General features: G+C 33.9%; 1 protein-coding gene across 7 annotated transcripts in view; it reads right to left on the bottom strand.

Annotated features, from left to right (window-relative positions):
* The window catches only part of Tfpi (tissue factor pathway inhibitor), a 74,585-nt gene that overhangs the window by 15,495 nt on the left and 45,196 nt on the right, over nt 1-13,894 (bottom strand). For 4 of the 7 annotated variants that reach the window (XM_008826735.3, XM_029559094.1, XM_029559224.1 and 1 more), the window contains exons 3-7: nt 13,069-13,266; nt 9,422-9,457; nt 5,452-5,628; nt 4,578-4,670; nt 3,916-4,008 (exon numbers count right to left, since the gene is read on the bottom strand). In XM_008826735.3, coding sequence (XP_008824957.1) covers nt 3,916-4,008; nt 4,578-4,670; nt 5,452-5,628; nt 9,422-9,457; nt 13,069-13,266 — 597 coding nt within the window. The remainder of the gene's footprint in view (nt 1-3,915; nt 4,009-4,577; nt 4,671-5,451; nt 5,629-9,421; nt 9,458-13,068; nt 13,267-13,894) is intronic. The other 3 variants (XM_029559163.1, XM_029559207.1, XM_029559236.1) reach the window with 3 other exon arrangements.

Genomic DNA, 13,894 nt, shown 5'->3' with positions numbered 1-13,894 from the left:
AAAATCTTCCTGAGGTACCACAAGGCTCTTTATTTTATGGCCCACTGGATCTCTTAATACTGAAATATGGGAATAAAAGTCATAAATTCACCCTCAATAGTGCCTAGTTAGAATCCAGATATCTTGAATCAAGAAGGATCACTAAAAAATATATTCTTTAATCCATTTACAAATGTCTGTAACCAAAAATAAATTACAGTGAGAAAATAATGTATCAAACCATATTGTAACACTTAAACATTAAAAAGAAATTCTAATGTGTTTTTCTAATATGAGAAAGAGAATTATATTTATTAATATTACACTTAATAATAAACAAAAATTGAAATTTACTATATTCAAATAAACTTAAAGATTATTCTTTAATGGAAAGATTTTTTAAAGCATGCTAGTCTTGTATGTTATTCCTATATACTAAATTGAAATATTAAAGGAGTTGCATCTTTAAAAAAAACCCTTAGAGATTTTATATATTTGACAAAACCATTGATAACTAACAGTTTACCTGGACCTAGAAACATTTTTTTATGGAGGTATAATAGAATATATTAATATAATTGCATACAGTGTTGGATATATTTTTCTGAGTTGGGAACTTGAGAGTGTGTTATAGATCACAGTCAGTCACATGGAAGGAGAGGAGAAGGGATTATCATGGTTTTGGACCATGTAGACAGCATATCTGATTCCATCTTCTGCATCCTGAGTAAGACAACTTGGGATTATGTATTATTAGAAAGAAGGGAGGCAGAGTTTATTGCCAAGTTCTGCATGGTAAACCATTGTTAATATCAAGTTTTGTTTTTTTTTTGGTGGGGGTCTTTTTGAGACAGGGTCTCTCTGTAGCCCCAGCTGTCCTGGAACTCACTATGTAGACCAGGCTGGCCTTGAACTCACAGAGATCTGCCTGCCTCTGCCTCCCAAGTGCTGGAATTAAAGGCGTGTGCCACCATGCTTTTTATGGTAGTTTTAAAAAAATTATTATAGTAGTGATTGAAGTGTTTCCTTGCCTTAGATTTGGTAGGTTATAAAACAAAAGGAAAAAAATGAATGTAGTACATTATTATGAAAAGACAGAAATAGTTCAAATTGGAATACATACTTTGTGACAAGTATGTACAATAAAAATGAAACAGTCTTTTTTAACAAATAAAGGACAAAACTTTTTAAATTTTAAATGCATTCACCATGAAAACATTTATTTTAACTGTTCATTGTTTTAAAACTTCAAGTTGATATTTTCTTTGAAATTCATTTGCCAATTTTTCCTGCTTCTTTAGCTAATAATTTATTTTATAACCATTTACCTATCATTATTTTTGATATGCACCTTCCTAAAAACTCAGAATGGGCATAGATCAGTGGATATTTAACACATTGCTTATGGTTCTGATTTGTTTTCTCTTTCACATTTCTTTCCTTTGTTTTCCCCTCTCTAACCTGGTAGGACAACTGTGAAAAATCATGAAATCTGTACTTTATATTTTCAAAGCAAATATATAACCTAAACTACTCATTTTAATGATAAATGATTGAAGAGTTCCATTTGATTTCTCATTATATTCAAACAAAAGCATTGAAACATATTGAAAACTGATTTCATACATTTTTGTTTATAGAAATATTCATCATAAAATTTCACACCTTTTATACAGGATTTAGCATACATGTCGTATTTATGAGGATAAAACAAAATACATTTGAAAGGTATACAGCTGGAAAGAAACACAGAAACTGTGCAATGAAACTGCTCAAATTCGGCTATAAGTCATAAACACATTACTTATTACAAACACAGCAATATTTAAAAAAAGACTTGAAATCATTTGGAATCGAATTCAATTCTTTAGTAATAGGATCTAAAGACCTGAAAGCATTTTGAATATTCCCTATTGGTTAACCCTCTTTATGATGTCTAGTGCTACTAGAGTACTGCTTGAATAAAAAGAATTTACCAATCCTTGAAACCACCATTCATTTTTAAGGTCTTACATCAAAGATAAATACCTTAGAGAGCACATTCATTCTTTAGCTCTCACCTATTGATTCAGTTGCTTTGGCTGGTCTGCAGGATGGGGAGTGGGTAGGAAAAAGGGTGAGGTGCTTACAGACAGGAGTTAATTGGTCTTTCATATGATAGGGTCTCAAGTACTGAGCACACGTATGGTGTTCCCTTTGAGCTCCACTGTCTCCTTTGCCCTTCCCAGTTTCTGTGTAAGCTTGTTTTAAATTCTCTGGGCAGCTTTTCAGGTCTGGCACTGAGGGCTGACAGCAGTCCTGATTAGGACAGTAAAAGACTAAGCAAATGATCACAGTCATTGATCTAAACAAGTGCTAGTCAACATCAGAAATACTTTAATTTCACCTGGGCAGGATTTTTGTTTGTATACTTGCTGATGTTCTTATTTTAATTTCTATTATGAATAATTTTCAATTCTGAATTCTGTCAGTTTCTGATACATTGCTTGGAGGGAGAATTCTTTTTTTTTTCTTTCTTTTTTAATAGAAAGACTGCAAATTTGACAGCCACAGAACTCCTTAGTCTTGTGCCCACTTAACAGATGACACATCCCACATCCATGTTGACTATTTCTAAGCAAAATCCCATATTTCTTAATGAACAGATGTGACTTAAAATTCAAGCCAGCCAATCGCTAGCTGCTGGGAGATGGAGAATGGGTTTTCTTTAAGGATGTGAGACTAGATAGGTTAACCAGGCTCCAGTGGGATAGACCCACACAGAAGGGTATTTGGGGACACAAATTTGACTTGATAGACCTTAATAAATATGAGAGAATACATGAAATTAGCATGAAAAGAGCATTAGGAAGTGTGCAAATAGGGGAGGTAATAGAAATATGAACAAAACAGTTTGTATAAAATTTGTAATAATGCAGTAAAAAAAAAAAAAAATCCAGGCCAGACTTCAGACTGTTTTTCAGCTTTCTAGGCTGTTCATGTTTTATTTTTCCTCACTTTTACTATTTTCTGAGCTCTTTATTATTTGTGTGTGTTTTTGTTTGTTTGTTTCTGAGACAGGGTTCCTTACAGTCCCAGCTGGTCTGGAACTCACTATGTAGATCAGGTTGCTTTTGCCTCCCTAGTGCTGTGATTAAAGGTGTGTGCCACTATGCCCAGCTGAGTCTATATTTTTAAGGAAACTTTTCTTGCATGCTTGTTTCATCTGATAAAGATGCTATCAGGTTAGATCACAGAAAGGATCCCTGCATGAGTCCAAAGACAATCCCCTCCAAGTCACAACCCTTTGGGGATGGCTATTCTACCACTGTTCTCTGACTAGCACCCTAGATCCTGCCAGGGATTGACTGACACACACTCAACTTGCTACATCAACTACAGAGATTTACATGATGCCCCGAGTCTGATATTCCTATTACAATTTTCTATAAGTTTGGCACAGAACTAGCTACCATGTGTGTGTTCTCCATTTGCTACACACTCAAAGGCACTACTTTAAAGAATATTTAAGAGATTAAGAAAAAATGACTACTTTATGAAATTAAATACCTTAAATTCCTCAAATTTCCTTATTTTAACATATCCTTTTCTAAATAACAAAAAGTTTTTAAAAATAATTTTTCTATTTTTATTTTATGTGTATGAGTGTATTGCCTGCATGTATGCAAGTATACCCCTGTCACAATGCCTCTGAGATCAGAAGAGGGTGTTGGATCCTGTGGAACTGGAATTACAGAAGGTTGTTAACTGCCATATGCACGTGGATGTTGGGAATTGAACTCAGGTTCTCTGCAAGGGCAGCCAGTGCTCTTAAACACTGAGCCATATCTCCAGCCCCAACAAAAGGTTATTGTTAAAAAATAATTCTAGCACACATCCACTTCTATTGTTACCATGATAATATATTTGAAATATAATAAAAAATAAGATTCTTACCCCAAAAGTTGGAAATTTTGGTAGGTCTAGTAATCAAAGAGTTATTTACAGTGTTCGGCTGGGTCTTGTAGTCATCCACCTGTAACTGATTCACTAGAAAAAATTATAGCAATTGAAATCTGAGAAGAAAGATATAATTTCCTATCTGTATACACAATCAAACACAACAGTTTGTTGAGAACAGTAGACTTGCAGCAATTCAATCCTATTGCTACAATAAACTAGCAAATAATAAACTTTAAGTGTGTGTGTGAATATTTCCATTAGTAACTTTGTAGCTATTGGTCAAAATCATGTGACAATTAATACTTAAGATTTCCCTTCCTTATGTTTTTATTTTATATGTATGAGGCATTGCCTGCATGTATATAAGTGCACTTGTGTTGTACAATGCCCGCAGAGGTCAGAAGAGAGTGTCAGATCCCCTGTAACTGGAGTTGCAGATGGTTGTTAGCTATCATGTGGGTGCTGGGAACCGAACCCGGGTCCTCTGCAAGAGTAGCCAGTGTTTTTAACTGCTGAGCCATCTTTCCAGGCCCAAGAAATGTTTTTTTTTTTTAATTTATTTTTAAAAATATTTTAAAAAGATAATTTTAAATGTATCCACTTTTATTGTTACCGTGATAATGTATTCAAAAAATTTAAAAAGATTAGATTCTTACCTGAAAGGTTGGGAACTTTCGTAGGTTGGGGTATCAAAGAGTTATTTACTGCATCCGGCTGGATTTTGTAGTCATTGTCCTGTAACTCATTCACTAGAAAAAAATGACAGGCAATTACAGCCTGAGAAGACAGATATAATTCCCTGTCTGTACACACAATAAAAAACAACAGCTGGTTGAGAACAGCAGACTTGCAGCAATTCAATCCTGTGGCAGCACTAAATTAGCAATAATGAACTTTAAATTTGTGCCTGAATATTTCCATTAGTAACTTTGTAGCTATTAATCAAAAACATGCAATAATTAATGCTTACGGTTTCCCTTATGTTTTATGAGTAGATGGTTATTTATCCTTAAGTATTTTGAAAATTATTTTATTATTTTAAAATTTTATGTATATGAGTGTATTGTCTGCATGTGTATAAGTGCACTTGTGTCATAAAATGACCACAAAGGTCAGAAGAGGGTGCCAGATTCCCTGGAACTGGAATTACTGGCAGTTGTTAGCTGCCATGTGGGTACTGAAAACTGAATCTGGGTCCTCCGCAAGAACACCCAGTGCTCTTAACCACTGAGCCGTGTCTCCGGCCCCAAATTCAAATATAAAAATATAAGATTTCAGCAGTCCTATAATGATGCCAAATTTATATGACAGTATTCTAAGAGAAGAAAGTTAAGTACTATATCTTAAAAATGAGATTTATAATTTTATAAATGTGCTAATTCTTTGTGATTATTTCTTAATGTGGTGGTGAATCTATTTCAGACCTATTCTTCATTTGTGTGGCTAAAACAATCTGGGCATGCTCTCTAAAAGGCTCTCTTTTAAACAAGACCTGTAAGAAGATCACAATGAAATGAGAAATAAACTTACATGTATCCTCACAGGTGTTCTTACATTCATCCAAAGATTCAAAGTTGTTTAGATTGCCCAGGCATCCGCCGTACTTGAATCGTTCACATTGTTTTGACTGATTGTTATAAAAATACCTAGTAATGTAACCTCGGCAGATTCCAGGATCTTCTTCCAAGAAGCAGAAATCTGGCTTTTCTAGAAATTATAAGATATGTCAGAAAGAAATATTTTTATTTTGTAAATAATTTAGCTGTTTTAGTTAAATTTATAATTAACTTGTTATTTGGAAGAACCTACCAACGTTCAGGTTTAAAAGTTTAGACTAAACCTGAAAAATCTGTCTTATTTCATTAAAAACAAGACCACACTGAAATTATCTACCTATTATAGTATTTGGAATAAGGCAGGTGAAACTATTTCCTATAATTTTTATCTGGCATTTCAAGTCTCATTTCTCATAGGAAAGAATAAGGTTAATTAACTCACTTTCATTTTGAACTGAATAGGTAGGGTATGACAGGTGTGGAAAAATGCAAGCCTATTCTCAGAAGTTCCTGAATTCTTGTGCTTTCCTTTGGAAGTAAAAATATTATGGGCAGGGGCTGGAGAGACGGCTCAGTGGTTAAGGACACTGACTGCTCTTGCAGAGGACCTGAGTTCGATTCTCAGCACTGACATGGCAGATACGAACCATCCTTAACTCCAGTTCCAGGGGAATCCGACGCTCTCTTCTGACCTCCACGGCATTACACGAAACTGGTACATTCACATACATACAGGCAATACACTCATACATATAAAATAAAAATAATAAATAAAATATTTTAAAAATATTACGGCATGTTTTAGCTGAATTATTTCTACTAGGGTTGCTTGCTCTGATACTAAGGAAAAAAAAATCTACTGAAGTGTGAGAATCACGAAGGAAAGGAGAGTGGCAAGTTGTTTCATTAAGGATGCTTTAGGGGATTTAGAACTTGGAAAGGATTTGAGAGGCACGGAAGCTTCATGGCTATTCTTGGAAGTTCCTGAATTCTTAACACTGGGATTAGTTTCTGTGCTAGTGTGGCGTGCTCCACTGGACTGACTCTCCCTCACTTGCCCCGTTTCTCTCTCTTTTTTCTTTTTCTCCCAAGTGTTGGAATCAACAAACAATGCAAAGGCAGAAAGGAAATACATGCTCAGGGATTAGAGAGGCTTTTGCAAAAGTCTAATAGCCCTTCTTTGATCATACTCCAAACCAGCACAGCTGTCGCAGAAGTTGTGATATTCTGACCTACATTGCCATCTCTGTCTATATGCATAATGTGGAGATGAACGAACTAATTCTCAAATGTGTTAAGATCAAAAGTGTTATTGTGCTTGAATATTTCGGAAAACGTTCCAATTCCTTCATTTCCTTCTCTAAGGTGGCAAAAATGAAGTATGCCTTCTGTACCTCAAGGCAACCTGTTCTTCTATTTCAGGGAATCAACATGCACAAGTGTTTTAACATCAGAGAGGATTATTGAATAATGTCTGTGATATCAACAGCAATAGCAGACCAAGAGAAGAAGCCCATATTTAAATTTTTATGAAAATCCCATTTTAGTTAAGAATCAAAATACATTTCCTATAACTTCTCAAAGTCCCAAATTGAGTTAACTTTGCTTCTTATTATGCACTCCTATTTTTAAGGTGAACATTAGTATAATTATGTTATTTCCTTTCCAAATTTATTAAAACCGATCGATAAAATACAAGAATTTGTTGTGTACAACATGATGTCTTCAAACACACATGCATCTTGGAATGGTTAAAGCTGGCTGATCAACATATATCACTTCACATGGTTGTAATATTTTTGGGACTGAGAAACATAAAACATACATTCTTCCAGAATTCCTCAAGAATAAATTATATGACTGTTACTATAGTCACTTTGCTGTATTACACATCTTCTGAATTTTTCTTCCCCTGTAGTGACTCCTTGTAACATTACACCAATATCTCCTCAGCCACCTCTCCCATCTCTCAGCTTCTGATAACCATGGTGCTACTTTCTACTTTTATTTATTTATTTTTTAAGTATTTTATTTATTATTTTCATTCTGTGTGTATGAGTGTTATGCCTGCATGTTGGTAAGTGCACATGTGTCGTGCAATGCCTGCAGAGGACAGAAGAGGCTGTCGGATACCCTGGAACTCGAGTTACCGACAGTTGTTAGCTGCCATGTGGGTTCTGGGATTCGAACCGGGGTCTCCTGCAAGAACAGCTAGTGTTCTTAACCCCTAAACCATCTATCTCTCCAGCCCCTACTTTCTACTTTTAGATCACCCTTTTAAGATTCCATGAGCAAGATCATGATGTATGAATCTTTGTCTGGTTTCTTGCATTCAGCATAATGTTCCCTAAATTCATTCATGTAGTGCAAATTATGGGATTTTCTCCTTTTCCATGGCTGAATAGTATTCCAAAATGCATAATATGATACATTTTCTTTATCTATTTGTCTACCAATGGAAATTTCTGTCCATTTTCTGTCCTGACCATTGGAGAATAATGTTGCAGTGAACAGGGCGGGGAAGCCTAGTGATTCCATTTACCATTGATGTGTACAAAGTCATGGGATTCTTAGATCACATGGCAGTTTTATTTTTAATGTAAAAATTTTGAGGCTCTTCCACACTGGTTTCCACAAGGACCAGGTAAATTCACATTCCTATCACCACTACTGTCTTTTTTTCTTTGGCAACAGCCATTGGAACGAGATTGAATTGACAGCTTGTTGAATATTGTTTGCAATTCCCTGATTATTAGTGCTGTGCATTTTTTTTTTCTTACAGTATTCTTGCCCTTTAAAGTGTTGGTTACGATAATCTCTAGTTAAATGTCACATTCAGGAATCAAAACAAACAAACCAACCATTTATTTATGTTCTAAAAATATTTTAAGGGAAAGGATAAATATATTCAATTGCAGTTTTGATTGATGTTAGTATACAAATTTTGCAAAACTTTAAAAAATCTTAAGAAAATACAAATTTTATGCACTAAAAAGTGACTGAAATCTATTGCACATAAAGAACAGAAAATGGTAATATAATTCACATTGATAATTATAGTTAATAAATTCTACATGGGAGTTATTTTTATTTCTTTTCTAAAATTTTATCCAAATATATGAATTTATTTTAGGGCAAAGCTGAAAATACACACATATAAAATAATTGTTAGGTTTAAATTTTAAAATGAGATTGCAAATCAAGAGACCGATTCCCAATATTTCCTAGATAAAGTTTCATTCTGTTAGATTTTTTTACACACACTCATTGTAAATGGTAATCAGTGAAAACTGAGCAACAGAATAACTCCAAGCCACGCACTACCTTTTATACGCTGTAGAAACACAATGACAATTTTTGTGCATTCTTGCAAACTAGGAAATAATAGCTTTAGACTAATTTTTCTTTCTGAAAGATTGTACTGGATCAGCATTAGCTTTTAATATCTCTTTGATATCTTTTTATATATTCATTATCATTGAACCAGGGAACTGGCACATCCCTGTATCAAAGTCAGGAACCATATAAGCTTCAAGCTGATAGAGCTTTTGCTATGGATTGATTCTAGTGACTAAACATTTTAACAATCATATGAATATAGCTTTATTACCTTTCATGTTTAACATAAATTAAGAATGATTGTTTTTTAACTTACAAACAGAATTTATATTTTTACAGTAAAATTTTACCTGCATTCCTTTTTTTTCTAATTTTATGTTTTAGGAGAAAGATCATGCTATTTCAATGTTGTTATTTCCTTTCCTGAAAATATCTTACTTGGTAGACAAAGTCATTTTATAAATATGGTATTTTCTTCAGTGTTACAAATAATTATGGCTTCATTTAATTGAAGCACTGAACATTGTTATTAATTTATAAAAATTATAAACTTTTTTTCACAAACAAAACCCAGGCTACTAATTTATACATAAGTCAATGCTCACCTGCTCGAAATGTTGTCCTTACATTCTTTGTATAACCTGCAAAAAGAAAGTATGTTTATTAGTTGTGATCGATCACCTGTAATATAGTATTATGAATCTGAACTTGAACTAGAACAAAATAATCATGAATATTAATATACAGAATGTCTTGGTGAATTAGTTTCTTAAATCTAAACATTGCTATAGTCAGCCATCTTTAATCATTTATTTTGTTACTGTTATTATTTGTTGTAATGCTGTATATCAAACCCAGGATATTAATATGCTATGCAAAAAGGTCTACCAATAAGCTGAACCACCAGATCACACTAAGTTTATATTTCACTGACATATTAAAACATAAAAACATACATATTAGAGGGGTGCCGTGTCATATTTCAATACATATGTACATTGAATGATTTTTAAATGAGACTAAATGTAACTGTTCCCTCAAATATTTGTCATTCCTTTACACTGGAAACTTTTAAGACACTTGTTTAGTTTTAAAAAAAAGTTTATTTTATTTTTTTAATACTAAGAATATGTGTGTGACTGTGTGTGTATATGTGTGTGGTATGTGCATTTGAGTGCAGGTGCTTGCAGAGATCAGCAGCATTAGTTTCCCCTGGAGCTGGAGATACAAGCAGTTGTCAGTCATGAGATGTGAATGCAGGAACCTGAACTAGGGTGTTCTGGAAGAGAAATGACCACTCTTAACATTCTTTCCTGTCCCTGTCTAGCTTTTGAAGTTTCTAACATCTTACTGTTGTCCATAGCCTTTCTACTGTGCATTGGCATGCCAGGCTTCTTCCTCCTATCTGTACCATAGTTCCCCTGCTCAACCTCTCCTCATGGCCAACAGTATCCCCCCAACTTTGGTAACCAGCTACTCTTAACTTTCAAAAAGTCATCCTCATTAGGATCTGTGTATGCCTGAGATCATAAAGCACTTATCTTTCTCTGCCTGCCTAATGTCACTCATATAATGACTTCTATGTCCTTCCATGTCATCACAAATGACAGAATTCTTCCTGTTTGTGCTGGCATATTTCATTTTGAACAGGCTATTATCTTTAAGTGTCCTGATCTTTTCTCCAGTGGTATCTAATCTGCTCTACAATAGAGTTCTTAGTTTACAAATGATAGTGCTCAGGTTTTGGATTTCTATTTAGTTTTCTTTTATATATGCTGTTTCTCTCTCTAATATGCACATTTTTCTTTCAGTTATTTAGTACATCTTTAATAGCTATTAAAGGAATTGTTTTCTCATTCTGTCACTTTTCTATCTTCTATTTAGATTGAATAATTTTTCCTACTTCTGGGCCACAATTGATTATTGTTTAAATATTTAATAACTGGTGGGAAGTTCCCTCTGTGCAAGTGTGTCAAGTTGACAACTGAAACTATCCAGGACAACTGTGGTCCAGGATCATCATGCAAAGAGCCCAAGGGCTCATCTTACATAGTTCCATTCTTCAGATTGCAACCTGGAACTATGCTTTGATCAACCTTGGCACTCATTTGTCTTAATATTTTGTCTGAATGTTTTTTAGATCCTCATGTTAGATGAAACACTGATTTGTAATTATTCTATCATAACTGAAGATGTTATATCCTTTGGTGTTTTTTTTCAAAGTCTAACAATATGTTTCCTATATGTTAGCTGTATCCTTAACACCAACACTGTTCTAAAGAGAATAGATGTTCATTAAATACTCTTGCAAAAAAAATAAGTTGGAGATGAAGATAAGATTGCAGAGGAAAATTCCTGCAAAGAATACACACCTACTTGACCACAGGCCAATTAGAACTTCAATGACTATAGAGAGCTTGCTGTTTTCCAAGGGAAGAGCCAAATTTCCTGGGACATCTTTAAATAGAATTTTATTGCCTTGTTCTACAAATGACCTAATATCGTGTGACTATCAGGTAAATCCTTTAGAATATGCAAGCCGAGCAGTAACTTCCACCAAACAAAAGATTAAAAACGCAGCTAAGTAGTATCTAAAGCATATAGCTCAGCTCTCTCTGCTTTTCAAGAACCATCTTACCTGATATTTCCACTACTGTATTTGTTGAAAAGTGATTTCATTTATGATTTTCTTTGTTCTGTTACTATAAAATTATTACCATGTTGGAACATAGAACTTTGTGCAACTTGAATTCATATTCCTGGGCCATGTTCCAGAAAAACTTTCTTAAATCCCCTTGATACAAGTGAGAGTTGTGGTTTTGCATCCACAGAGATTTACATTTGTTTGTATGCTAGTTGGGTATGATGATCTGAAAGATATTAAAGCAGGCTAGCCTATACTGAAAACATGATGGTTGTATTTGATAACTTCTAGGGAAGTAATTTATGCACAATATTGAAATTCAAGACTTTATGAATTAAAAAGGAAGAATAAGAGGTATAAATTTCTGAGAATGGACCAGCTGATAAAATTAAGTAGGCTGACATATGAAAAACAGACAGTGAGCCAACCAACACTCTGGCCAAAGAACAGAAGAAAGCAGGTGAAAGAGCATCTTCAACTCAATCCAAAATGGTACTTTCCCAACAGAAACAGAAAAAAAGAAGAGAAGGTACAGGTGTGTGGTGAATGGAAATGATCAAACCATCACAAACACCAGTGGCACCACTGAGCACTCATGAACTTTATGAGGTGTGTCAGTGACATCTGTAAAAAGAAAGGGAGATCAGGGCTCTGGATGAAGCAGCAAAGCATCACCTAGAATGAGAGGAGAATGTTGCTTTCTCATCTCACTGTGACTTTCCCCTTAAGCATCATTAGGTCAAACTGTTTAGGAAAGCTGCTTGGTAAAGCTGCCTGCTTTGCAAAATGCCAATACACATGCTGCTACTAACTGGAGCCATCACTACAGCACCATAATTCAGTCAGTTCAACCTAAGAACAAGCTATAGGGAATATTGAGCATGAAATTGTGGAAATAAAGGTAACTGAGAATCTTCTATGTATCAAGTAGTTAATATTTCATAAAAATATATTGAGATAGAACCATTCGCAACTTTAGCCAGTAATTGGACTATTCCAATGAGAAACTGCCAACAACATAATTTGCAAATGTTGCAAAAATATTACAAAATTACATGACTAAATAAGAAAAAGTCAGTAAATTTTAACGTTATATTATGATGTACTTTTAAGACTTACAGCAGTGAAATCAACATGAAAAGCTGGATTAGGTGAAGTTCACATGGGTATGCGTGGATGAAATTTTCTTGTTTGCAGCATTCCAAAATTCCATAAGAATGACAATTTTCTGCCTCAAAGTGAATTCTCTGATTTATTGTCTTCAGAAAAGAGGGCTATGAGATCATCCTGTTTACAAAGGCTCAGTCAAGTCTACTTGACTGCTAACTCAGATACCAGGTAGGTTAAATCACACTCATTTTATTGAACATATGAAAATCTGTGGACTTGAGGTTTTTTTCCCCTCTTGACTATAAAAGAAGACTATAAGACAAGGAATATGGCTTACTAACTTTATAGAAGCTGATATGAAGAAAGGGAAAATAATAGCTGACCATAAATGTAAACAATAGAATGTCTTGGGAAATAGTATTACTTTGTTTTCTAAAATTATCAAGTGCAAATTAGACCTAGTAACCATTCAGGCTCTTGGGCTTCCCAGACACCTACCGACTACACATTTTTCCTTACACTCTTCCAGACTTTCAAATCGATTTTTATTTCCTTCACATCCTCCATATATAAATTCTTCACACTGTTGAGTAAAAATATTGAAGAAAAATCTCCTCATCATCGCTTTGCATGGCCCATCATCTACCTTCAATGCACAAAATGAATTTTTCAGTTTCAGTGGTGGCAGCACAGAATCTGTAAGGCAAACCCAAAAAAATGTTATGTGCGTCATTCCCTACTTACATTATGATAATGTCCTCACTTTCACTTTTATTTTCTTTAACTTTTATACACTGAACAAACGTATACTTTTCTTTCTCGCCTTTTCAAATAAAATTAAGACAGAGAAAGAAAATTATGTTTGGTGCAATGAATCAAATAATGCAATATAATATTCCAAAACCACTGTCTTTATTGTGAGTGTGCATATATGTTCTATGTGTTTGGTAATTTATTATTGATCCTTAAAGATGGCACTTGAAGCTTTAAATGATGTAACCCAAGGTGAACGCTAGATGGCAGAGGTGCCCTGTTAAAGACTCACAGCGTAACTATCTTCCAAACAATATTTTGTGTTCTATAGAATTATTTAAAATAAAAAAAAACCTGAATAGATATCAATTCACTATAATGCCATAAATATTTTTTAAATACAGTATAAATTTGTAAATATATTATCATATAGAAATAAAAATATTAAAAATTTTCTGCAATTTTAAAGAATGAATTTTTGAGAAATAAAACAATCCATATTATCTAAATTAGATTCGGTATTTTTCAAGTATTTTATATCATTAGTGATTTGTTATCCTAATTCTTATAT

The sequence above is a fragment of the Nannospalax galili genome, unplaced genomic scaffold, assembly GCF_000622305.1.
Source record: "Nannospalax galili isolate Female #2095 unplaced genomic scaffold, S.galili_v1.0 scaffold790, whole genome shotgun sequence".
Taxonomy (NCBI): Eukaryota; Metazoa; Chordata; class Mammalia; order Rodentia; family Spalacidae; genus Nannospalax; species Nannospalax galili.
This window is presented reverse-complemented; position numbering and strand designations above follow the sequence as displayed.